Source organism: Palaemon carinicauda, chromosome 9 (assembly GCF_036898095.1).
Source record: "Palaemon carinicauda isolate YSFRI2023 chromosome 9, ASM3689809v2, whole genome shotgun sequence".
Lineage (NCBI taxonomy): Eukaryota > Metazoa > Arthropoda > Malacostraca > Decapoda > Palaemonidae > Palaemon > Palaemon carinicauda.
This window is the reverse complement of record NC_090733.1, coordinates 120,801,121-120,828,859: the sequence shown is the minus strand read 5'-3', so window position 1 is coordinate 120,828,859 and position 27,739 is coordinate 120,801,121. Positions and strand designations below refer to the sequence as shown.

The 27,739-nt window shown below is 37.8% G+C and overlaps 1 protein-coding gene across 1 annotated transcript in view; it reads right to left on the bottom strand.

Moving 5' to 3' along the window:
- Window positions 1-27,739, bottom strand: part of LOC137647119 (DNA (cytosine-5)-methyltransferase PliMCI-like) — a 108,001-nt gene that overhangs the window by 30,676 nt on the left and 49,586 nt on the right. The window contains exons 8-19 of the mRNA XM_068380361.1: window positions 26,854-27,648; window positions 26,399-26,572; window positions 17,458-17,574; window positions 16,304-16,390; window positions 15,917-16,082; window positions 15,228-15,353; window positions 13,930-14,123; window positions 10,812-10,959; window positions 10,335-10,486; window positions 9,955-10,086; window positions 9,547-9,749; window positions 7,525-7,636 (exon numbers count right to left, since the gene is read on the bottom strand). Coding sequence (XP_068236462.1) covers window positions 7,525-7,636; window positions 9,547-9,749; window positions 9,955-10,086; window positions 10,335-10,486; window positions 10,812-10,959; window positions 13,930-14,123; window positions 15,228-15,353; window positions 15,917-16,082; window positions 16,304-16,390; window positions 17,458-17,574; window positions 26,399-26,572; window positions 26,854-27,648 — 2,406 coding nt within the window. The remainder of the gene's footprint in view (window positions 1-7,524; window positions 7,637-9,546; window positions 9,750-9,954; window positions 10,087-10,334; window positions 10,487-10,811; window positions 10,960-13,929; window positions 14,124-15,227; window positions 15,354-15,916; window positions 16,083-16,303; window positions 16,391-17,457; window positions 17,575-26,398; window positions 26,573-26,853; window positions 27,649-27,739) is intronic.

Genomic DNA, 27,739 nt, shown 5'->3' with positions numbered 1-27,739 from the left:
GGACAAATTCAAGTTCCGAAAGTCCGGCGCATTCCTCACATCGATCTTCCAACTGACAGGGTCTTTCCCTACAGTCAGAACAAGCGGTGTGAGGATCTACCGAGGCCTTCGGAATACGCCTATTACAAGACCTACATCGTCTATGGGGTGGGGCTTGTGAAATGTCAGACATCTTGAATCAAAGAGTTAGCCAAGGGGGATTCCAAATCAAGCAAAAAGATCGTTAACCATTAATCAGAACTAAATAAAAGCTATCTAAGCTAATATAGAAGTTTTCCAGTATAGCGACAGCCGAAATCTGAGAGAAATACTTCACCAAAAGCCGTGAACAATACTCCAAGATCATAAGCGTATCCCATGAATGTCTTGCCGGAAGCACGACAGAGGAAAAAGTGAGGTGGTGTCAACAAGAAGTACTGCAGTACCTGGCCACAGGTGGCGCTGGTGAGTACACCCCCTTCTAGTATAGTGATAGCTGGCGTATCCCTCCCGTAGAATTCTGTCGGGCAACGGAGTTGACAGCTACATGATTATCGGGTAAGTTTAATATTGAAAATTGGCTTATTGAGAAAGTCTTTCAAGATTTTCAGTGATCAATCTATTCTGAAGAAGTGTTATAATTCTTTCATTCTACCGTGTTTTGAGTATTGTTCTCCTGTTTGGTGTTAAGCTGCTTATTCTCATCTTAATATGTTGGACAGAAACTTACGGTCTATTAAATTTCTTATTCCTGATCTAGATATTAATCTCTGGCACCGACGTTCAACTAGTTCATTATGCATGTTGCATAAGATTTTTCATAACTCTGACCATCCTTTACATTCAGATCTCCCTAGACAATTCTATGCTTTTCGTAATACTAGGCAGGCAGTTAATTCTAATAGTCAGGCCTTCTCCATCATGAGGCTCAATACTACTCAATATTCTAGAAGTTTTATTCCAGCTGTTACCAAGTTGTGGAATGATCTTCCTAATCGGGTAGTTGAATCAGTAGAACTTCAAAAGTTCAAAGTTGGAGCAAATGCTTTTATGTTGACCAGGCTGACATGAGTCTTTTTATAGTTTATATATGACATATCTGTTTTTGACGTTGTTAATAGTTTATATATTGCATATCTATTTTGACGTTGTTACTGTTTTAGAATGATTTATTGTTAACTTGTTCCCATCATTTATTTATTTCCTTATTTCCTTTCCTCACAGGGCTATTTTTTCCTATTGGAGCCTTTGGGCTTATAGCATCTTGCTTTTCCAACTAGGGTTGTAGCTTGGCTAGTAATGATGATGATAATAATAATGATAATAATAATAATAATAATAATAATAAGGCTCCGTTGTCTAAAATTAGTACCATCAATGTGAAGAGAGGCATAGTTTACAATGAAATGAAGTGCTTACTATCCCTTTGAATTGAAAGGGAAACACACGAAAGGATTCCTACGAACCAAATCCAAGAGAAGGCCAAGGCTTTGATTGAGGACCTAGGTAAAACTATCCAGATGAAAAGGATACTTTATTAGCAACAAGTTATGGTTGATTTAATAGATTCAAGAAGTGTTTTAGCTTGCTCAGCATTAAAATGTTTGGGAAAACCACAGGTGCTAAAGAATTTCCTACAAATTTAAAAAATTCTTTGATAATACAAAAACTATTCTTAGCTCATCTTCAATGTCAAGACCAGCTCATTTTGGCTCATTTACTGCAGAGGAAGAACAAACAATGACAGATACAAGGCAACCAAATGCAGGAGCAAACATCACTAGCAATTTCAAACTGAAGCTGCTGTTAGTTTACCATGGCCTTAATCACCGGGTACTAAAAAATTTCCTTAAAATAACACTTCTGGTCAATTAGATGGAAAATCATAAGGCTCAGATCACCATCCTTCTTTTTGAAGAATGGTTCACTATCTGTTTTATACCTGCAGGCAGTCAAGGAATATTGCAAGGCAAAAAACACTTCCTTTTACAGTTCTGTTGTTTCTCAATAATGCATCCCACACATCTAAATTGCATAGACCCAATTGTAACCGTCTTTTTTTTTGTCACCAAACACTATGTCTCTCATTCAACCCATGGATCAAGGCATCACAGCTGTCTTCAAGTGATACTAGCTACGATGTAACTTGCCTCAGACAGTTGATGCTACGTTAGCACATGACAGCATGAACATCCGAGAGGTTTGAAAGGCCTACAATATTTATAAGAGTATTAAACATTAGGAGCAGGATACGTGTGGCCGCGGGGGCATAAAAACAATTAGAATTACGCCAACATATCACTGCGTGTCATAAGGGACGGGACAAGGGGGCTGAGAACCCCCTCTCCTGTATCATAATCCTGTGAGACATCAAAGAGGTGGAGCTGGGGGGAGAGTGACTGCTCACCGCACTCTAGTTTTGGGGTGTTTGAATGTGCGTGGATGTAGTACTATAGAGAGTAAAAGATGTGAGGTTGAAAGTATGTTTAGGAATAGAAGGATGGATATATTGGCTTTGTGTGAGACAAAGATAAAAGGGAAAGGTGAAGTGATGTTTGGTGAAATGTCTGGTAGAGTGTCTGGGGTTGAAAGGGGAAGAGCAAGAGAGGGTGTGGCTTTATTGCTGAGTGAATGGATGACAAGTAAAGTAGTGGAATGGAAGGAGATATTATCTAGGTTAATGTGGGTAAGGGTTAGGTTGGGTAGGGAATGTTGGGCTTTTGTCAGTGCGTATGGGCCAGGTTGTGAGAAAAGTGAAGAAGAGCGGAATGAGTTCTGGAATGAACTAACTAGGTGTATAGAAGGACTGGGTAGAAGGATTTATGTAGTTGTCATAGGTGACTTAAATGCTAAAGTGGGCGCTGGAGAGGTAGAAGGTGTCATTGGGAAGTATGGCGTACCAGGTGAAAATGAGAGTGGTGAGAGACTGGTAGATATGTGCATTGAGCAAGAGATGGTGATGAGTTCTAGCTTTTTCAAAAAGAAAGATAAAAACAAGTATACATAGGTAAGGGTGGCAAATGGAGGGGTGGTAGAAAGGGCGTTAATGGATTATGTGTTGATAACTAAAAGAATGTTTGGAAGATTGAAAGACGTGCACGTGTTTAGGAGTATGGCTAATGGTATGTCTGATCATTTTTTGGCGGAAGGAAAATTAGTTGTAGCAAAAGAGTGGGGGAATAGAGTAGGTGGATGTAAAAGGGAGCTAGCGAGGGTTGAAGAGCTAATAAAACCGGGGGTAAAGGGTAAATATCAAGAAAGGTTGAAAATGGCATATGACGAAGTGAAAGTAAGAGAAACTGGTAATTTAGAGGAGGAGTAGAAGTTAGTAAAAGAAAATTTTGTTGGGATTGCAAGTGAGGTGTGTGGCAAGAAGGTTGTTGGAGGCAGCATGAGGAAGGGCAGTGAATGGTGGAATGAAGGAGTGAAGGTAAAAGTGGAAGAGAAAAAGAGGGCTTTTGAAGAATGGCTGCAGAGTAATAATGTAGAGAAGTATGAAAGATATAGAGAGAAAAGTGTGGAAGTAAAGCATAAGGTAAGTGATGCTAAGAGGGCAGCTGACCTGAGGTGGGGTCAGGGATTGGGTCATTCATATGAAGAGAATAAGACGAAGTTTTGGAAAGAAGTGAAGAGAGTAAGGAAGGCTGGTTCAAGAATTGAAGAGACAGAGAAAGATGGAAATGAAAGGTTGTTAAAAGGAGAGGAGGCAAATATAATTGCTGTTGCAAGTGTTGAGGTGCCGGTGATGGGAGATGAGAATGAGAGAGAGATTACAAGAGAGGAAGTGAGGAGACCATTAGATGAAACAAGAGTAGGAAAAGCATCTGGTATGGATGGTGTGAGAGCTGAGATGTTGAAGGAAGGGGGTGTAACTGTACTTGAACAGTTGGTGAGATTGTTTAATATGTGTTTTGTGTTGTCAATGGTACCAGTAGATTGGGTTTGTGCGTGTATTGTACCACTATATAAGGGTAAGGGAGATGTGCATGAGTGTTGTAATTCAAGGGATATTAGTTTGTTGAGTGTAGTTGGAAAAGTGTATGGTAAAGTACTGATTAATAGGATTAAGGATAAAACAGAGAAAGCAATCTTAGAAGTACAGGGTGGTTTTATAAGAGGTAGGGGTTGTATGAATCAGATTTTTACAATTAGGCAGATATGCGAGAAATATTTAGCAAAAGGTAAGGAGGTGTATGTTGTGTTTATGGATCAAAAAGAAAGCGTATGATGGAGTTGATAGGGAAGCAATGTGGAATGTGATGAGGTTATATGAAGTTGGTGGAAGGTTGTTGCAAGCAGTGAAAAGTTTCTACAAAGGTAGTAAAGCATGTGTTACGATAAGAAATGAAGTGAGCGATTGGTTTCCGGTGAGAGTGGGGCTGAGACAAGGATATGTGATGTCGCCGTGGTTGTTTAACTTGTATTTGATGGAGTGGTGAGAGAGGTGAATGCTCAAGTGCTTGGACGAGGATTGAAACTGGTAGACAAGAATGACCACGAATGGGAGGTAAATCAGTTGTTGTTTGCGGATGATACTGTACTGGTTGCAAACGCTGAAGAGAAGCTTGGCCGATTAGTGACAGAATTTGGAAGGGTGTGTGAGAGAAGTAAGTTGAGAGTTAATGTGGGTAAGAGTAAGGTTATGAGATGTACGGGAAGGGAAGGTGGTGCAAGGTTGAATGTCATGTTGAATGGAGAGTTACTTGAGGAGGTGGATCAGTTTAAATACTTGGGGTCTGTTGTTGCAGCAAATAGTGGAGTGGAAGCAGATGTACGTCAGAGAGTGAATGAAGGATGCAAAGTGCTGGGGGCAGTTAAGGGAGTAGTAAAAAATAGAGGGTTGGGCATGAATGTAAAGAGAGTTCTGTATGAGAAAGTGATTGTACCAACTGTGATCTATGGATCGGAGTTGTGAGGAATGAAAGTGACGGAGAGACAGAAATTGAATGTGTTTGAGATGAAGTGTCTAAGGAGTACGGCTGGTGTATCTCGAGTAGATAGGATTAGGAAAGAAGTACTGAGGGTAAGAATGGGTGTAAGAAATTAGTTAGCAGCTAGAGTGGATATGAATGTGTTGAGGTGGTTTGGCCATGTTGAGAGAATGGAAAATGGCTGTCTGCTAAAGAAGGTGATAAATGCAAGAGTTGATGGGAGAAGTACAAGAGGAAGGTCAAGGTTTGGGTGGATGGATGGAGTGAAGAAAGCTCTGGGTGATAGGAGGATAGATGTGAGAGAGACAAGAGAGTGCTAGAAATAGGAATGAATGGCGAGCAATTGTGACGCAGTTCTGGTAGGCCCTGCTGCTTCCTTGGATGACCGCGAAGGTAGCAGCAGTAAGGGATTCAGCATTATGAAGCTTCATCTGTGGTGGATAACAGGGCAGGGTGGGCTGTAGCACCCTAGCAGTACCAGCTGAACTCGGTTGAGTCCCTTGTCAGGCTGGGAGGAACATAGAGAGGAGAGGTCCCCTTTTTTGTTTCATTTGTTTGATGGCGGCTACCCCCCAAAATTGGGGGGAATTGCCTTGGTATATGTATGTTAAACATTAAAGCTTCTTAGATTAAAGTGATCCAACCAGCAATGAAATGTGGAAAAAACTGTTCCCTCAATTCTCTCATGATTTAAGTTTTTGATAAGCCGGTACAGAAAATATAAAAGAATTTGATATCCCTTGGTGATGAACTCTAGATGAAGTTGTTGGAAGATTTTGACGAATCAATTGAGCCCCTTAAGCGATCAGTGAATAACGAAGACTTGTTGAAGTTACAGGTTCAACAACAAATTGAAGCTCAAACATATGCAATGTGCTTTTCATTATTTATTCAAGTGCATGGTAATTTTTGAGTCACCAGATCCTATAGCAAAATGTTTTCCACAAAATTCTAATGGTGTTAAATATCTGCTCTTTTCATACAGGACAACTTTCAGCGAAAGGAGGAAGAACACTGACCAACAACTTTTAGATTATCCTGTTAAATATAGGAAAACAAAAGCCTACAGTAATTCTCCCACAACTAGTTTGTCACTTCCAAAATCACATTCTATTGTGTCCAGCAAATAGATGAGATGCAAAATCTAAGGTAAAAGCTACCACTGTTAATGTGTTAATATTATTGTAGTACATTTTTTATATTCTATCTGAGTTTAAAAATTATATGATTATCACTAGCCAAGCTACAAACCTAGCTGGAAAAGCAGAAAGGAAACAAATACACTACTTATAGTATGAGTTGAGAGGTAAAAATACTCAAAATATAAAATATATTGAGATCAGTAATGTTACATTGATCAGTCGTATATAAGCTATGAAACGAGGCCTATGTCAACTTGTTCAACAGAGTAGCATTTGCAATAAGTTTAAATTTCTTAAGTTCCACTGATTCAACTACCAGATAAGGAAGAGCAATCCAAAATCTGGTCACAGTAGTAATAAAAGTCCTAGAATACTGTAAAGTATAGTATTGAGCCTTATGATGGAGATGACAAGACTGTTAGAATTAAAAGCATATTTAGTACTACATACAGGATGGTACAGTCCTGGTAGATTTAATTGCAAAGGATGGTCAGAATTGTGACAAATCTTATGCAACACGAACAAAGAACTAACTAAACGATGGTCTCAGACATTAATACCCATATCAGGGATAATGAATTTAATCTACAAGTTTTTTTGTTCAACATATTAAGATGAGTAAGCAGTTCAAGACCAGACAGGAAAACAATATTCAAACCAAGACAGAATGAGAATTGGAACATTTTCTCAGGTTAGACTGGGGGCCTTTCTGACATTCATAGAAAATAGATTTCCACACTGTGCTGTAAGTCCTTTTTTCCTATTAAAGGTGGGATATTTCTGTACTATAATTTAAGATCATAACATAAACAGTCAATAGAAAAATGCTTAAGGAAATAAAAATAGTATTTCCTGTTACACTATACAAACATTCCCTTTCTATAAATAATGAAGGCCTTAGTCAACAGGATTTCACCAGACACACAAGTACCTACCAAATTATAACTTCAAAAGTTTTCCTTTGATTGGTAACACAATCCATGTTGATAAAATACTTGAATTTGGTGTTTTACACATAACCAATAATAACTTCTATACATTTTAGAATTCAAATTTTTAACTCTTAAATCTTACTTTACATTACAGATAGATTTCCCTACAAAGGATATGGATCTCAGAATGTCAATGGAAACCTTTCTACAGATTTTTGCATAGAAAAGGGTTCTTAATTGGATCAAAACTCAGATCAATCGAAACATACCAGGGTCCTTTGGTTTCGACTAAGTTACTCAGTCAATTTCAACCTAGTCCTAAAGTTGTCATATCTCTAGTTACTTAATTACTGATATAGAACAGAAGGAAATATACATATAAAATAATTTAATCACTAAAATTGGTTTTATCACATAAAAATATTCATTTGCATATTTAGCAAAAGTCATGTTCAATGTCTGCTCTGAAGCATAAAATTTCCTGACCTTGATAGAAGCAATTAACTAATAAAAAATCTACTTGATCTTCAAGCTGCTTACCTTTTTGTTATCCACTACAACAGACAGCTGACAAGCTCTTGGTGAAAATGCATGAGTAGGCTCTGGGTAATAGGGAAGCTTTTCCCCAGGGGCAGCAGCTAGGATGATGGCTCTGAAAGCAGAAATAAGAAAAATTAATATATAATGACTACCCATTCCTTAAATGAAGTAACAACAACATATCACTACTAATGGAGCCTATCAAATATCCCTGATTTAGCACTAATAAAGGGATTTTGACAAAGGACAAATCTATTTCTGGGCGAGGAACCTGTGTCGCCCAGTGAAATGCTCCTCTAGCACCATTTCTAAGGCATAATTGCTGCCAAAAAAATAATTACTGTGAACAAATAGGAATTTTCATGATTTTTTATTGAAAAGAGGTACCGTACTTCTACAACAAAATGAAATAAGGCAGATGAACTATATCTTCCTTTAAAAATATAAACCTAAAATTCAATTCCTTAATAACCTTATAAGACTTTTAGAATTGAAGCTACACTAAATGCCCATACCAAGCGCAGACAAACAAAGACCAAGCTTGTCAGTAAAAGCAAATCAGCTCTTGATAAATAATTCAAAATATTTCTTTGAAAGCAAAGTAAAAACAGAAGAAAAAGACAAGGGAAACTTGACAACCAGGAGACAAATAGAATACAAGTACCAAATTACAAGAATTTATTCTTACAATAAAATAACTACACAGAAGATATTTAAACGAGGAGAAAGGGGTAAAATCACCAAATCCATTTCAAAACCAAAGTTACTACAATCAATTCACACACAATAGACAGAAGAAAACAATATCAATTGCCTAAAACAGCTGAGGGAAAAAATGATCATTTATAGGCCTGCTCTGCGATCTTGCATATTGTGTGACACCCCAAAAATTATTTTATGTATCTTGTATAATGTGAGTTCCTTTTACTTGATCAAATTATAATAAACTAAACTCTTTTCCTCCATCTCTTTAGTATAACCTCTTGTTCAACAATTCAAAACAGCAAAAGAGAGTCACAAAGTATATTTAGTAATGCATACAGCTATAAATAACAGAAAAAAACAGCTGCTGTGTTATGAATTGCCAATTCGAATAACACCACCTGATTTAATTGCATTTCAACTTTCATACAATAGTAAAAAATTACTTAAAGTCTAATGGCTACCTTCCAGCTTCACCGAAAGATAATCCAAATAAATAACGGAAGGTTTGTTAGTATGCGAACAAAGTTGGAATGGAAATTTATCATTAAATTTAAGTAGCAAGTTCTAACTGAAGCTTGAAAAACAGAGAATTGGAGAAAACTATGTTCAATTGCTTTGATTGTAAATAAAATGAGAAAAGTATTCTAACTAAAAACAATATACCTCTATATGCTAAAATAAAAATGATACTTCAAGCAATAATAGTTTCTTTTAGCAAGTGAAAATGTCCTTCAATAATTTGCCTTAATCAGCTGATTTAGAGACCATAAACGGTAGTTTAAATCATCTTGTAAAATTAAATAATGGAAAAGATGCATATTAGCTGTTTTTATTTTCCAGTTTCCTATTCCCTCTCCTTTTTTACTTGGCCAAACACTCGCCAATACTGTGAGGTTTGTATATTATTCCCTCACTCATATCTTCTAACTGCACTGTCCTTGAATCTTGACATTCTATAGCATCACCTATCCAAAATATTCTTTTTATTTTCGAGTGACTGTGTTTCCACAACATAAGTCATAAAAGTCCTAGATACAGATCATATACATTTGCTTTCTCTACTAATTGGATATAATTACTAACAAGTAATAATTCTTGTTACATTCCATCCATGCTGCAACAAATTTTATTGTCCTTTTAATTCCTGCTTCATTGTAAGGGTCAAGATAACAGGAATACATTTTTACTTGAAATGTATTACTAATTGTAAATTTTAAGACCATGGCCTATTGCTGAAGCATTTAAATAGGAATGCAAATAAAACTATCAGGAATGAATTAAAAACAAATCACAGAAATCTTGCAAGTAGGCACTCACCTTCGGCGTGTTTGAGCAACACCATAATTTCCAGCTTGTAACACACCAAAAGTACACTGATATCCCATTTTTACAAGGACACTCATTGTAAGTTTCAACACCATAGAGCACTTATAGGAGACAAAGTTGCGTACATTCTCCAGTAGGAAAAATCTTGGACGATAATAATCGCAGTAGGAGAGGTATGAAGTTACCAATGAATTCTGAAAAAAAAAAAAAAAAAAACTTATACTAATATTTGTTCTCCTTTTTGTGTTGTCATACCTTATGTAAAATATCTATTACTCTTCAACAATGACAATTTCTGCTGTATTGCTTCTTACAAAAGTTAAATTAAAATGACAAAAACACAAACTTGATTTACTAGAAAGTGACCACTCCAAAAACAAAGGGGTGAATCTTTCTTACCTTAAATTGTGAATATTGTCGGGAATTAAATCTGTTCATTCCCGAGAATCCTTGACAAGGAGGACCACCACACAGCATTTCTACATCACCTTTTTGTGGCAAACGCTGACCTTTGCTATTAATATTTCCACCCTGAAAAAAGTATCATACATAATTTACTTATAAAACAAATGTTTTGCTGCAGAGTACACAAGCAAATAAAATTCACAAATATCAATTAGTACACTTTATAAAAGTTTACTCTCAAGACAAAAAAAATATCTTGTTACACAATTTCTCAAAAAGGATTAACTGCTAATGTAAAAAGATGTAAAAAGATATAAATTTCATGGAAAACTTCCTACAAAGAAAAATTAGTAACTTATACTAATAGCGCTTACATCCATAACCATTTTTAGGAGCATATTACAGTCATCAGTGAAAACTGTTGCACCTGGATTGTTTAGTCGGTACGCTTGAGCAGCAGGTTCAAACACTTCAACAGCCCAGTTTGCTTCACTAACACCAGCCTGGTGGAACCCTTCTGAGAGGCCTATCAGGAGGAAAAAAGAAAAAAATCGTATAGAGTACTGTACACCTTTGCAATATTATGTATAACCCATCTGTTATCACCATTATCTGTTAACACTATTGAAAAATGTTGAAGTAAAATTGCCTTTAACATTAAGACTTCTGAAACAAAATTATATTTTCTTGGCATTAGAATATAATACAAACTATACCTGTAATAAAATTACAGTAACAAAAAACTACCATAAATTACAAGAATCGCTGAAATTCTTTAAACTATCTTGAAGTATTTGCAACCATTAGATTTTAGTCTACAGTAATGTACCAAACCCAAAATTAATTCCTACCCCCACATCCAGAGAAGACATCAAGAGTTCGAAGCTTGTGATTGATCTTTGGATACTCTTCAAAACCTTGGAACGTGTTTTGCTCATCATCATCTGAACTCTTACCCTTTCCTTTTCCTTTTCCTTTTCCCTTTCCTTTCCCTTTACCCTGTAATGGAAAAAAAAATAGTTTATCAATTCCTTCTATAAAAGAAAAGCTGAATTTTAATAAGAACAAATGGTAGGGACAGAAATTAAGAAGACTGTCGTGATATAAACAAATCATAGGAGAGGTAAAGTATTTCTGTTATCTAGGAGACTTGCCCTTGACAACACATGATACATTCCTATTTTCACTATTTTCATATTCAAATGAATTATTTAAACACTTTACCAAAATTCACTTGCTGTAAGTTTTCTGAATGCCAGCAGAATAAAAGAATGTAAATAAAAATTTTCCCTATAGTGTCCATCAACACCTAGTCTTAACAATCTATTTGTTCTGTAAAATGTTATTTTGATAATAAAATAAATTTTTGAATATACTTACCTGGTGATTATAATAGCTGCAACTCTGTTGCTCGACAGAAAAACTCTACGGAAAAATTCGCCAGCGATCGCTACACAGGTAGGGGGTGTACTCAACAGCGCCATCTGTCGTTCAGATACCCAGTACTCATTGTAAACAAAGAACTCAATTTTCTCCTCGGTCCACTGTGTCTCTATTGAGGAGGAAGGGAGGGTCCTTTAATTTATAATCACCGAGTAAGTATATTCAAAAATTTATTTTATTATCAAAATAAAATTTTTCAATATTTAACTTAGCCGGTGATTATAATAGCTGATTCACACCCAGGGGGGTGGGTAGAGACCAGCACTATATGTTTACATTATTATGAGCTAAGAATTTTTATTTCATTTTAGAAGTTATCAAAATAACTAAACAAAATAAATAGGTACCTGGTAAGGAAGTCGACTTGAACAATTACTCTGCCTTTTTAAGTACGTCTTCCTTACGGAGCCTCGCGATCCTCTTAGGATGCTGAGCGACCCCTAGGAGCTGAAGTATCAAGGGTTGCAACCCATACAACAGGACCTCATCAAAACCTCTAATCTAGGCGCTTCTCAAGAAATGACTTTGACCACCCGCCAAATCAACTAGGATGCGAAAGGCTTCTTAGCCTTCCGGACAACCCAAAAACAACAATAAAAACATTTCAAGAGAAAGATTAAAAAGGTTATGGAATTAGGGAATTGTAGTGGTTGAGCCCTCACCCACTACTGCACTCGCTGCTACGAATGGTCCCAGACTGTAGCAGTTCTCGTAAAGAGACTGGACATCCTTAAGATAAAAAGACGCGAACACTGACTTGCTTTTCCAATAGGTTGCGTCGATTATACTTCGCAGAGATCTATTTTGTTTAAAGGCCACGGAAGTTGCGACAGCTCTAACTTCGTGTGTCCTTACCTTCAGCAAAGCTTGGTCTTCCTCATTCAGATATAACTACGTTTTCAACCTCTCACCGCACATAGCCTGGGGACGAGAATAAAAACCTAAAAACGTTTTATCCTTCCTCCCTGTACAGCGACTAGGGACGTGAGTAACACGAGAACAACGTTACCCGCTTGAACGGAACGTTTTCTCTCCTCTCTCTCCCTCCGTCTCTATCTCTCTCTCTCTTTCTCTCTTGATTTCGCACCTAAGAGAAGAGCCCAATTATATATCGTCAAAAAAACATGTTATTTGACTAAAGGAAAAAACTGAAAGGTTTTTCAAATAAAAAGTTCCTTTAAATTAGAATTTAAAACATTTAAGCTAAGAAAGAATGAACAAAACGTCAGAATCGATTTACTCTTACTGCAAAGTGAAACCGTGATACACTCTCTCTCTATCGTAACGATAGAGCGCATGTTGAACGTCCTGAACGTCAACAACTGCGTAGCATAAAAAACTAAACGTTAGTTCATCTTTGAAAACAGTACGAAGACTATCAAAGAAATTCTTTCATAAAATATTACATTTAAAAAGTTTTAAATCCTTAGCTCTTTAAAAGCTAATTACGATATAAAGGGCTCAACGTTGATTAACTTCGGTTTCCAAGTTAGGACCGCCTACTCTCAGGAAAGGTCTATATAAACAAAGCATTAAAATTTATTTTTATATGTTTATAAAAAATGGAAAGTTAATCGAAGAGGCCTAATAAAGGCGGAGAGATATAAAATATATAGAGGAAAATCTATAACGTGATAAGATAATAACTAAAAGCCTAAACACACTTCCGTCTAAGGGAAGGGTCGGCCATTTAAAAGTGAAAGAAAGTCCATACTCTCTTTGTCACCATAATTAAATCTATCCAAAACGAGTTCAAGTTTTAAGATGAAGATAAAACACCTGCATAGCGAAAGCTCAAAACTAGAATAGTGTACTTCACCAAATAGTTGTGAAAACAAATCCAGTTAGCAACAGCGAATTAGTAGGTCTTGCCGGTAGCCCGACAGAGAGAAAATTGAGTTCTTTGTTTACAATGAGTACTGGGTATCTGAACGACAGATGGCGCTGTTGAGTACACCCCCTACCTGTGTAGCGATCGCTGGCGAATTTTTCCGTAGAGTTTTTCTGTCGAGCAACAGAGTTGCAGCTATTATAATCACCGGCTAAGTTAAATATTGAAAATTACTATGTATTAATGATAAAATGGAAGCAAAACTATTTTTGTAAATTTACAGTTGCAGAGCAAATTTCACAAAACAATATATAATTCAGAACATAATCCTATCCTAAATCAAGAATAGGCTGTACTTCACTTCTTAAAACTATAAGCTAATGGTAAATCCTTAATTAAATAGCTAGCTAATTTAGCGATAACAGTTCGAGCTTAATAGCAATTTACCTCTCTCAATATAATATTTATATTATTTTTTTAATTAACCCATGGATATGTCATTCAGTCTATTCCAGTTGATTGCTAGATTACACCAAATCTTTTTCTTGGAAATATAAAGGCCAGAACAGGTAATAGGAAGGCTCCTGTATTCAGTCCACTACCTTTACTTAAAACACATGATTCACACATCTCTAAATGTGTTGGAATACTGTCACTAACATGTCTTGTTTATTACTCTTACTAGTAACTTTTACCTTTCCACTGCCTCCCATCAGTTGTGCCTTAGCAGGAGGCTCATAAAATTCTTTATCATCAGGATTGTAGCCTTCAGAGAAGAAAAACCTGTATGGTCCCTCTTTCATAAATTCATCAACATTTGCACTAGAGATGTTCTCTTGATATGATACAAAGCACTTGCCAGCTACATCACTGAAAGACACTGTTACCTCTGAAAAAATTGTAAAAAAAAAAGTTACATAAGCTAACACAAAAACTTGAAATACTAATTAACAACAACTTACTATCACCTACAACTAATAACAATGCTATACAGTATCACTTAATTAGAACAAGATTTATAATTATAAAAGTCTAAGCTTACATGAAATACTCTATTCTTTATTTTTTTTTACACTAAATTTCATTGTAAATTAATAGTGCATCAAATCATAATGAAAAGCCATTTTCTAATTGCAAAATTTCATTAATGAATGAAGGAAATACATTACCTAAACTCACTATATTCATATAGGTAACTAATGTTCAGGAATTAATAACAGTGAATTATGGTTAATGATAATACAATAATACAAAGTAAAACAATAAAAGGGTAGTAATACAGAAAACTATTTACTCCTTCCAGAAGTAAGATTCTCAAAATCACAAAGCACTTAGAAAAATGCAATTGAACGTCACAGTAATGCCAGCTAAAGTAACCGACAAAGAAAATTAAAGTTTAAAATCCGAGACTACATAATAAAATAGAATTTTCATATGAAAGTCAATTATTTGAACACTTACTCCATATTCACTTGGTTTAAGTTCCCTGAATATCAATACTTCAACAGTGTTACTAGAGAATGGCTTCACCAAGCATCTCTGCCATCTTGTTTTAGTCAGTATGTTTCAAATTGTTAATATGAAATTTTCATAGTTTAACTATTAAAAGTGAGCAAGCAGGAGGGAGACCTGAGAATTTCAGGTATTACAATAATCTATTTTGTTTAAAAGTCATTTCCATTAATCTTCACCAAAATTCATTTGCAGACTAATGAATTGCCTCAGATGTAGGGATCAATAATCAAATAAATAAACAAAATAATTTCAACAAAAGTCACAACAATCAGAAAAGAATCGATTCAATCAGTGTACAAAATATGGTACCATATGAGAAAAATTTGTTTTTGAATTTGTGTCAAGCAGTATGAATTTTTGGTAAGGTTCATTGTAATAATAAAAACTTGCTAATCGACTACTCCTCCAAAGAAGCTTTAACTTTAGGATCATCCACAAAATATGGTGAAAATTAAAAATTCATTATTTCATATCTCACCTTCCTCACTCCAGTAAAGAAAATTGAGCTCAGCCTGAAATGAAGCTGAAACACCTCGGTGTGTATTCTCTGGACGATAGAATTTTGCGACACGTGCAAACACTTCACTAGGTCTTTGGACAGATTCTGAAACAGATGAAACATTTCAATAGATTGCAACTGAGTAAAATGAATAACACTCCCTTATTTTTCATCAGAAAACATAAAATTATACCACTTGAAAATCAATTGTCCAAAATCATAAAATTTCAACTAATCTTGTGGGAATGAGACAAGACACATTTTAACACTTACCAAACCCATTGAGAACATTGAAGATGACCATACCAAATCTAATGGGATTGCATGAGGAAACCTCAGCATTCCTAGATAACTATTAATAGTGACCATAGAGAATTTTCATCACTTCACTTACAAGGGCTATTTTCCCTGTTGGAGACCCTGGCCTTATAACATCCTGCTTTTCCAACTAGGGTTGTAACTTAGCAAGTAACAACAACAACAACAATAATAATAATAATAATAATAATAATAATAATAATTTCTCCTAGATTACCTAAAAGGAATAGCAGCTTTGTCATCTCAAAGAGATGACTGACCTATTGACAAATATAAAGAAAATAAAGATCAACTTTGACAGATTAGACAAATGTAAAATAGGTTGTATTTAACAAACATTTATACCATACCTGTACTTCGAGAATATATTTTCAAAATTCTGACTATTCTGAAAGGATCAGGAGTCTTCTCATTTGAACCTTTTACATTATCACTTTTTCTATAGAACTCTGGATACATATCTTCATCTACATTCTTCTTTTTCTCTGTCTTTTTTGGAGGTGCAGCGGGTTGTGTCTATAAATGAATGCCACACATCAAAATAAACAAGAGCCAAAGTTAATTATAACATTTATTTACTCATCCCTGCAAATATATTGTAAAGAAATTATCATATATCAATCAGTTAAGTTAGGCTTCTAAAAGAAAAATATTACTTTCACACAGGCTCCAAGTTAATTATTCAAGAATTTCAAATTAATTTTTTACTGCTTAACAACTTAAAAAGTAGATTTTACCTTAAATGTGAAAGCATCAGGATTGACAAACATACAATCACCAACACCAAATTCGTAACCCAAGTATCCAAGAGATGCAAACAATTTCTGTGGAAAAATACAAAACATGGTTTTAATAAAAGACAAATTTTTCAATCTTTATCAATAAATAGTCTAACCAGACAATTCAAAAAATAAACCACCTTGTCTGTTCTAAACGCCTAACTTATAGACAGAATAATGCAGAATAAAGGCATTTGAAAATATGCAGGTAACTTCAAAACCCACCAACTGTTCAACACTATAAAAAAACTAATTCTATGCTTAATTCCTTCTAGTGTGGAAGATGAAGTCTATAAATTGTGCTGCACTTTCACAGAAAATAATAAACACTGGAGTATAAGAGCTACAAAAATTTATATAATTGCATTTAAAGCACAAAAAAGTAAAATACTGTAACCCTATTAGTGAAAACAAATGATCACACTATTTGTACCTGACATTAATAGTCTTGAGTATTTCTCAAACTAATTTAGTTCCCTCATTTTTGCAGTAAAGCATTAAAAACTAGCATTCTTACAAAACATTCATGGAAACTTTATGAAATGAATCTTTCTGTAAAATAAAACAAATAATTACTATTTTTGGATACTTTAGTCCCAAACTACATTAACCCTTCTACCCCCAATGGACGTACTGGTACGTTTCCCAAAACTCATCCCTTTACCCCCATGGACGTACCGGTACATCCTTGCAAAAAACTGTTTTTTACATTTGGTTTTGCATATTTTTGATAACTTTATGAGAAACTTCAGGCATTTTCCAAAATAATGAGACCAACCTAACCTCTCTATGACAAAAATTAAGGTTGTTAGTGCAATTTAAAAAAAAATATATATTGCAAAATGTGCTTGAAAAAAAAATGCCTGGGGGTAAGGGTTGGAAAGTTCCAAATAGTGTTGGGGGTAAAAGGGTTAATATGCAATAATTTACCTAAATATCTATTAAAGAACCTAGAAAGTATCAATCAAGGCTAAGAAACATGTTGAGGCTGACAATAAGTTTCCAAACTCCATCAATATAAAATGACTTAAAGATTCCCATTCTAATGGGCAAAACCTGATCAGTTCAATATTCTAAAGGTTTAAGGTTAACCAAAATTAATTTATACATACCTCAGTTTCCTTTGGACTCTCCAAGCTCTTCCCTAAGACACAAGATTCTCTCAATTCCCGCTTTTTAATGCGGACACACGAGACGCAGTGACGGTGCTTCTTATCACCATCCGCAACCTGTCAAAAATTTTATTCTTATGACCAACATAATTATAAGTATCCTTTAAAACCACAATCATTTTAGGGTAGTACAGCCTATAAGCAGTATCAGATTCTAAAAAAAAACCCTTTTGACCCAGCAACATTAATTGCGCTTATTACCCTTAGTCCTTTCCTTTGCTCTCTTCTCACCTAGCTGGACAATTTCTTAAACTTTACTTTACTTTATTGCTCTTAAGATGAATTCATTTCACCAAGCCTTGTAAACCTTGAAATGACTCTGGGATCTTGTCAACTACAGTACACAGTTCACAATGCTGTAATAACAATAACACTGACTGACATATCTTCTTTGAAACTTTACCTAGCTCAAATTTTATTCTCTAAAAATAATTCACATCCGCACTATGCTCCTCAAAATGATACAGCAACCTGGTTAATTAATTAATAGGATAGGTGGAAGGGAAGGAACAGATGAATAAGCAATGACACCAGGAATTAAACAGAGGATGTATCCTAGAAACTTTTACACAAAATTATTATTTCCTTGAAGATAAATTAAGTACTGTATTCAGTCTCCTCTTCAACTCAATGATTGATTCTATGAATCTGTAACTAGTTCAACCTTAGTGCTATGTGACATGGTAACAGACTATCACTTTAATTATGAGCACAGTATATCTTTATATTTTTGGGAGGTGAGCAGGTGAATATACAAATTCCGGATAAGTATTGAAATACTATATCTCATTAACACAAGCTAATGATGCCCGAAAGTGTAGAATAATCAGGTATTAAGCAAGTAGTCATTACCGACAGGCAAGATGGCTTATGACTGACAGGAGAAAACAAACAGGAAGCTCAAGTGCTAAAGATGTGAAAAGAGATGCAAGTTCTTAAGTGATGGATTAGCAGTTGGTAAAACCAACAGCAGGATCATTAGTGAAAGGGCTTAGCAGAGGTAAGCATGCACAGAAACAGACAGAAAGGGAATGGATTCAGTCTATAGAGGCTGAAAGAGTCAATCTTCAATCTTTAACTGATTGAGAATTGCAACTCAAGAAACCTGGCTTTGTCTAAACAATTGAATCTTCCAGGGAGGAGTAATTTAGAGTCTCACATTCGAAATATCGCACAAAGAAGTAATCATTAGCAACACTGGATGATCCCCCAAATTAGTCTCGAACTAGGGGAGTATGTGTCAAAGGTACCAAGGGACACTGAGCTTACAAGGGTCATGAAATATGTTATTTTTATTAGTAAAATAAATTTTTGAATATACTTACCCGATAATCATGTAGCTGTCAACTCCGTTGCCCGACAGAATTCTATGGAGGGATACGCCAGCTATCACAATACTAGAAGGGGGTGTACTTACCAGCGCCACCTGTGGCCAGGTACTCAAGTACTTCTTGTTGACACCTCCTCAATTATTCCTCGGTCCACTGGTTCTCTATGGGGAGGAAGGGAGGGTCGATTAAATCATGATTATCGGGTAAGTATATTCAAAAATTTATTTTACTAATAAAAATAACATTTTTCAATATTAAACTTACCCGATAATCATGTAGCTGATTCACACCCAGGGGGGTGGGTGAAAAACCAGTGTACAAGACTAAAGGATAGCTAAGTATCCCGTATTTCATATAATCAGTTATCCACAATAACAATGAAATAATAAGTACCTGGTAAGGAAGTCGACTTGAACCGTTACTCTGCCTTTAATAAGATCGTCTTCCTTACTGAGCGCAGCGTTCCTCTTGGGAGGCTGAATCAACTCAAAGGTGCTAAAGTATACAGGGCTGCAACCCATACTAAAGGACCTCATCACAACCTTTAACCTCGGCGCTTCTCAAGAAAGAATTGACCACCCGCCAAATCAACAAGGATGTGGAAGGCTTCTTAGCCGACCGTACAACCCATAAAAAGTATTCAAGAGAAAGGTTAAAAGGTTATGGGATTATGGGAATGTAGTGGCTGAGCCCTCGCCTACTACTGCATTCGTTGCTACGAATGGTCCCAGGGTGTAGCAGTACTCGTAAAGAGACTGGACATCTTTGAGATAGAATGATGCGAACACTGACTTGGTTCTCCAATAGGTTGCATCCATAACACTCTGCAGAGAATGGTTCTGTTTGAAGGCCACTGAAGTAGCCACAGCTCCCACTTCATGTGTCCTTACCTTCAGCAAAGCAAGGTCTTCTTCCTTCAGATGAGAATGTGTTTCTCTAATCAGAAGCCTGAATAGTAAGAAACTGAGTTCTTAGAACTTGGAAAAGAAGGTTTCTTGATAGCACACTATAAGGCTTCTGATTGTCCTTGTAAAGGTTAAGACCTTTTTAGATAGTACCTAAGAGCTCTAACTGGGCAAAGTACTCTCTTCAGATCATTCCCCACCAAGTTGGACAGGCTTGGGATCTCGAACGACTTAGGCCAAGGACGTGAAGGAAGCTCGTTTAGCAAAAACCGAGCTGCAAGGAACATGTAGCCGTTTCAGATGTGAAAACAATGATCCTGCTGAAGGCGTGGATCTCACTTACTCTTTTAGCTGTTGTCAAGCACACGAGGAAAAGAGTTTTTAATGTGAGGTCCTAAAAAGAGGCTGATTGGAGAGGTTCAAATCTTGATGACATAAGGAACCTTAGGACCACGTCTAGATTCCAGCCTGGAGTGGACAACCGACGTTCCTTTGAGGTCTCAAAAGACCTAGGGAGGTCCTGTAGATCTTTGTTGGTGGAAAGATCCAAGCCTCTGTGGCGGAAAACCGCTGCCAACATACTTCTGTAACCCTTGATCGTAGGAGCTGAAAGGGATCTTACTTTCCTTAGATATAACAGGAAGTCAGCAATCTGGGTTACAGTGGTACTGGTTGAGGAAACTGCATTGGTCTTGTACCAGCTACGGAAGACTTCCCCTTGAGACTGATAGATTCTGAGAGTGGATGTTCTCCTTGCTTTGGCAATCGCTCTGGCTGCCTCCTTCGAAAAGCCCCTAGCTCTTGAGAGTCTTTCGAAAGTCTGAAGGCAGTCAGACGAAGAGCGTGGAGGATTGGGTGTACCTTCTTTACGTGAGGTAGACTTAGAAGGTTCACTCCTAGAGGAAGAGTCCTGGGAATGTCGACCAGCCATTGCAGTACCTCTAAGAACCATTCTCTCACGGACCAGAGCGGAGCCAACCAACGTCAGCCGTGTCCCTTTGTGAGAGGAGAACTTCTGAAGTACCCTGTTGACAATCTTGAACGGCGGGAATGCATACAGGTCGAGATGGAACCAATCCAGCAGAAAAGCATCCACGTGAACTGCTGCTGGGTCTGGAATCGGAGAACAATACAACAGGAGTCTCTAGGTTATCGAGGTAGTGAACAGATCTATGGTTGGCTGACCCCACAGGGCCCAAAGTCTGTTGCAAACATTCTTGAGAAGGGTCCACTCTGTGGGGATGACCTGACCCTTCCGTCTGAGGTGATCTGCCATGACATTCATACCGCCCTGAATGAACCTCGTTACCAGTTAGCTTTCGATCTTTAGACCAGATGAGTAGGTCCCTTGCGATCTAGAACAACTTCCACGAAAGAGTCCCTCCCTGCTTGAAGATGTAAGCCAGGGCTGTGGTGTTGTCAGAGTCCACCTCCACCATTTTGTTAAGCTGGAGGGACTTGAAGTTTATCAAGGCCAGAATAACCGCCAACAACTCCTTGCAATTGATGTGAAGTGTCCTTTGCTCCTGATTCCATGTTCCCGAGCATTCTTGTCCGTCCAAAGTCGCACCCCAGCCCGTGTCTGATGCGTCCGAGAGGAGACGGCGGTCGTGTTTCTGAACAGCCAAAGGTAGACTTCCTTGAGAAGAAAGCTGTTCTTACACCACGCGAGAGAAGACCTCCTCTCTTCGGAAACAGGAACTGAGACCGTCTCTAGCGTCATGTCCTTTATCCAGTGAGCAGCTAGATGATACTGAAGGGGGGGGAGGTGGAGTCTCCCTAACACGATGAACAGGGCCAGCGATGAAAGTGTCCCTGTTAGACTCATCCACTACCTGACTGAGCATCGGTTCCTTCTCAGCATGCTCTGGATGCATTCTAGGGCTTGGAAGATCCTTGGGGCCGACGGAAAAGTCCGAAAAGCTCGACTCTGAAGATCCATACCCAAGGAGACAATGGTCTGGGATGGAACGAGCTGAGACTCCTCAAAATTGACCAGGAGGCCCAGTTCCTTGGTCAGATCCATAGTCCATTTGAAAATCTCCAGACAGCGACGACTTGTGGGAGCTCTTAAAAGCCAGTCGTCTGACGGAGCCGGACACAAGATCATGGTACTGCTGCACAGTCTGTGAACTGTCAATCATGGGCAATCGAGGAAGTACAGTGACAACCCGAATCTGTCTAGACTGTCTGGGTCGTACAGACAACTCCTTATCGGGTTGCTGAGGTTGCCGCACTGCGTCACAACAAGTCACTTCTGTTGGTTGTTGAACGTCTTCCCCGTGACACATTGACTCCGTAAACAAAAAATCCTCTAACAAGGACTAAGCTAGGACTGCATGTCTTGCAACACAGCTCAAGGTCTATGGGAGCAGGTGTGGTAACAGACGGGATTAGCGACTGAAGTGGAACCATTACCTTCCCTGGAAGCATGTAACGCTTAAATAAAAGTCCATAGGAGGCTATGCAGCTAAAGGCTCCCTCCAAATGACAGAGTCCTCAAGGGAATATCAGAAGGAGGGAGAAAAGAACTTTCTCATCTACAGGGACCATATCCTAGAAAAGCTAAGTTCTCTCAGTGAGGGTTCACTGGTGCAAAAGCAGCAGACTAGAAGGCAACGTTATGAAACTGCTTGACAGACTAGTGAGTTGGCAACAACCAAAGATGTGTGACTGAGAAGCATGCGGTAAGGTATGCAGAGCATGTTGTATGCAGAGTATGCTGTATGCAGAGCATGCTGAATGTAGAGCATGTTGTATGCAGAGCATGCTGAATGCAGAGCATGCTGTATGCAGAGCATGTTGTATGCAGAGCATGCTGAATGCAGAGCATGCTGTATGCAGAGCATGTTGTATGCAGAGCATGCTGTATGCAGAGCATGCTGTATGTAGAGCATGTTGTATGCAGAGCATGCTGAATGCAGAGCATGCTGTATGCAGAGCATGTAGTATGCAAAGCATGCTGTAAGCAGAGCATGCTGTATGTAGAGCATGCTGAAAGGTAAGCAGAGCGTGTGCATGGCGTTTACCATTTCTCAGAAATTCCATGACCAGTGCTAGAGTGCTTTATGCATGCTTGCATGGGGTTTAAATATCAACATAAAATTTACCTTACATTCATAACTCATGATTCATATTTTTTGCCATATTCTGCTATATGTTAAAAATATATTGTAAGGAATACAAATATATTTTTATAAGTAATACAAATAACCTCCATTATCATAAGGTTTGAAAATGGAGGTAAGATATGCTGAACAGCAGAGTCAGAACGAGCTGGAACAACAATAGTTGTGGTTTCCTCTTCAAGACTCTGTTGAGGGAACACCTGAGGCTCAGTCTGCAAAGGCTGATCAAAGGAAGTAGCAGAAGGTAGGCGCATGGGTGGAGGAGGCTGACTCCTGGCATGAGTGGCTGAACCCAAGGGTTGCGCTTGCTGAGCGGTTGGCGGAAGCGGAGTAGCAAATTCCTGTTCCTGTGGTATGAGCGGAGCGCGATGAGGTAGAGGCTGCGCAGAACAAGGTAAATGTCTCGCAAGCTGAGGCTCCTGAGGCGCAAGGCTAAGGTGTAGTGGTGCTTGCCTTGTGGAGGGTTGAACTCGCTGCAGCGAGAGCTGAGGAGACTGACTCAAGGACGGGAGAGGTTGTTGTACCTCAACCGAGTGTTGCATCACTGGTGGAGCAGCAAGTGGAGGCGGAGGAAGAGAGGTATAATCCTCCTGATCCCATTGTAAAGGTTGCCTTAAAGAAGGCGGAGGCTGAACACCACTGGGAACAGCAAACTCAGAACGTGGCTCAACATCGTACGCCTGGCAGGTGGTACTGCGATCAGGCGGAGCGAGCGCAGGCGGAGGGAGTGTAGGCGGAGGCGGAGGCGCAACACTCTCAGCCCGACACTCACGCATCAAGACCGAAAGTTGTGACTGCATGGACTGCAGTAGAGTCAACTTGGGGTCGGCAGACACTAAGGTCTGCTGAGGTAAAGCCTTAACAGCAGAGATCTGTTGCGGCAGAACCTTACTCCTCTTAGGCGGAGTGCATTCAACTGATGACTGAGGAGAGTCACAGCTAACCCAATGACTGCATCCGGGTTGTTGAACTCTAACTTCGTACGTCTGGCATAGGTCTGGACTTTATGTTTAAGAGGTCTTGAGACCTGAGACCAGCGTTTTCTCCCCTAAATTTCTTCTGCAGACGAGCAAAATAAGGGCTCAATCGTCTGCGGGTGGGAGTGACGGTCTCGGTAAGACACGCCCACAACCACCGAGGATACTTCTGTGCGCCGATCAAGGCCTGCTGAACCCTTATGCCCTTCGACATTGCTTCTCCCCTGGGCTTGGGAGCTTGCAAGAGGTCCCGGACTGGGAGAACGACTGGCGCGCACAGAAGTACCCTCACGCACAACACTGACACACTTTGCGCTAATCACTTATCACTTTGATTTTCTGTTTGCACTTATTTCACTGAACTCGAAACTTTAAGTGGTTTGTACCTGAAACACGCAATTCTATCCTTTCTCAAAAGTTAGTAATTGCGAAAACAGAATTACAATGTAACAGAAAAATCTAATGAAAGATAAATAATTCAGTGGCTGGAAAGAGACTAAACACTAGATCACTCTAGAAACGTTTACTTTCTTCCCCTAAAGAGACTAGGGAGAAGAGCAAAAACGGTAACAACGTTACTCGTACGCCTGGCAGGCTTGAATGAAACGTTTAGCCTCCTCTTTCTCCCTCCGTCTCTATCTCTCTCTCTCTCTCTCTCTCTCTTGACTTAGAACCTGAGAGAAGAGCCCAATCATATATATCGTTAAAACATATTATTGTTAAAGGAAAAAACTGAAATATTTCCCAAAATGAAAAGTTCCTTTATAAGGATTAAAACCATTAAGTTAAGAAAGAATGAACAAAACGCTAGACACGGTTACTCTTACTGCAACGTGAAACCGTGAAAACTCTTTCTCTATCGTAACGATAGAGTGCAAGTTGAACGTTCTGAACGTCAACAACTGCAGAGACAAAACAAAACGTTAGTTCAACTTTGAAAACAGTACTAGACTATCAAAGAAATTCTTTCAAAGACATTAAAATAGCATAATATGTTAACAGGTAAAACCGAAATGACGGGCTCAATGTTAATTAACTTCGGTACCAAGAAAAGACCGCCTACTATTAGGAAGGTCGAATATAAACAAATATAAAAATTAATTTTAATAAGTTTATAATCTATAACTTTTGTTAAGCAAAATTAAGAAAGAGAGAGTCTATACTCTCTTAGACACCAACACTTCCGTCTAAGGGAAGGGTCGGCCATTTAAAGGTGAAAGAGAGTTCATACTCTCTTCGTCACCATAATTAATCAAATTAATTCCAAAAGCTAACTAAGCTAATAAAGAAGTTTCCAGTAAAGCGACAGCCGAAATCAAAGAGAAATACTTCACCAAAGTCGTGAAAATACTCCAAGAACATAAGCGTATCCCAGAACGTCTTGCCGGAAGCACGACAGAGGAATAATTGAGGAGGTGTCAACAAGAAGTACTTGAGTACCTGGCCACAGGTGGCGCTGGTAAGTACACCCCCTTCTAGTATTGTGATAGCTGGCGTATCCCTCCATAGAATTCTGTCGGGCAACGGAGTTGACAGCTACATGATTATCGGGTAAGTTTAATATTGAAAAATCAGACTCACTATTAATGGAACTGGAGTAAACTAAATGTGTTAATTCACTAATCAATTAATATCCCACTGCAGCTTGGCTTAAACATTAATAAGAGTGAACAAGAGAGAAAGCCTTAGGATATACAGAGGAATCAGGATTTGCAGGAAAAAATAAGGTAAGAGTATTAGAGTGTGAGGGAGAAATAACAGACACAGACTGTAATCATATACATATAAAGCACCAGATTTGTCTGATTCTTTTCTAGCACTGTTAAGGGCAGTCTTTTCCTGTCTCAAACTTTAAAAAGATAACATCTCCAGCTTTGAAAAAGCTTGACAATCCTAAAAAAAATCTTCAGTAATCTAAATTGCATTTCCTACTACTACAAACTACATACTTTGAGTGGGGGTCATGCATAATACTACACATAACTATCTTATATCGACGGGTAAAAAACCTAACATTAGATTTAGAAAATGGAAGCATATTTTCTGAATAATGTCATTAACAAATAAACAATTATGCCCAAAAATACCAGGGATCGACTCAAAATCTTGTTAACTTCAAATAGTCTTCAGGAGCTAACAATGTGTTACAAAGTCAGCAACTATAACAAGAGTGAGGATAGCTTTATAAACATATGTTGATTAGTAAGACACCTGGCAGCAAGGGATGCACACTCTGGTTGAGCTACTTTAAAATCCAGAATAAACATGTTTTATCTACTTTCTGTCAACAAATTTGTGCTTGAAAGCATATTAGCATATGAATATCGGGGAAGAATCATAGGCTGAACATAAAATCACCAATTCAATCACTATTTACTGATTTTGCTCATTTGGCCATGATCAAGACATTTGGTCATCAAAAACCATTAAACTTTCAATAAAATCTAGGGTTCATGAAGGTTTTCCATCAAGATTCTAGAGGGTTATTTTTTCTTCATATTGACCAAACAATTGTAGTTTATCTGGCAACTACCACTAACCTCCTCCTTCTCCTCATCTGGTATTTCCTCAAAGCGTGCATGCGGAGAGTGATACATCATCTGATACCAGAAGGTATGACCATCATCCTCCTTTATAGGATAATACTGCTCGGGATCCATAATACCTCCGAGTTCTTTCCAATTGTCGGGAGCTTCGTACCTGATGACATTTATCTGAAACATCAAATTCTATATAAGGACATTTCTACAATCATAGATCCAAAATTGGTTTAAAAAATTCTTACACCTTACTAATATATCATCACCTCCTCAAGCCTTGTATTAAAAACTACAGTAATAGGGAAGAACTTTCAATAAAAAAATGTAAAACTGAATAAAATAAACTTAATAAATTAAAATATACGTAGAGAATTATTTTTTAACATTAAATGTATTAGTAACTTTTGAAATCTCAATTGTATAAAACATTCTAGCATCACAGAAAAATAACAGACCTTCTTCATCACTGAATTTAGCAGAGTATCTTCACAGTCTTCAGTAATGAAGAGTTCCAGGGGATCAGCTGTCTCTCCTAAAACAGTGTCACTTCCTCGCCAATACCAATCTGCATGGAAATGTTTCTCTCCCTTGTTATCTTCCCACATGTGATTAATTCGAGCCAAATATACTGGTGTCTTAGGATCATCTGGTTCCACCATTACGCTGTCATTTATATGATATAGTTCATCATTAATAGAAACTGAATCATAATATGTTCTTTTGCCTTCCTTAGCTACGGGGTCACCTTTCCAGAATATGCGATGAGTATGCTTTCTAATGCGATGTTGTCTGGGCTTGCTAGTTGGTGCATCTTCCAATTCAATACCATCTAAGTCCTCTACTTCATTGTCTTCAGCTTCAGCTATAGCTCTATTAGGACATCGACGATTAATGCAGCACTGCTTACTTTTGCCAGAACCTCCAAATTTAATCATATCTTTGCAGAATTTACACTCGCCACAATCTGGCTGCTGGCAAGCATCACATACTCCGCATCGAAGATTTCTCTTCATATTTTCCTTATCAATTTCAATCTGGTCTGAAAAGAAACTCTCAAACAAATTTCTAACCAATGGTGTTGTCGTTGCTTTGCTCCATTTAGGCATCTTCACCTTTATCTTTGGAACACTGCGTCTTAAGGCTCGGCGTTTACCTAAAGTGACACCTGCTAGCTTGATAATTGATCGAAGGCAAGGTGTAGCAATTAGCATGTCATCTGTATCTTCACCAGCCAAGTCAAAGTTATGTACCTGTATGACAAGATGTAATGAAGATTAAATAAAAATTGAATTTTAAAATAAAATATTATTTTAATACACAGTATGGTATCTGCTGTATAAA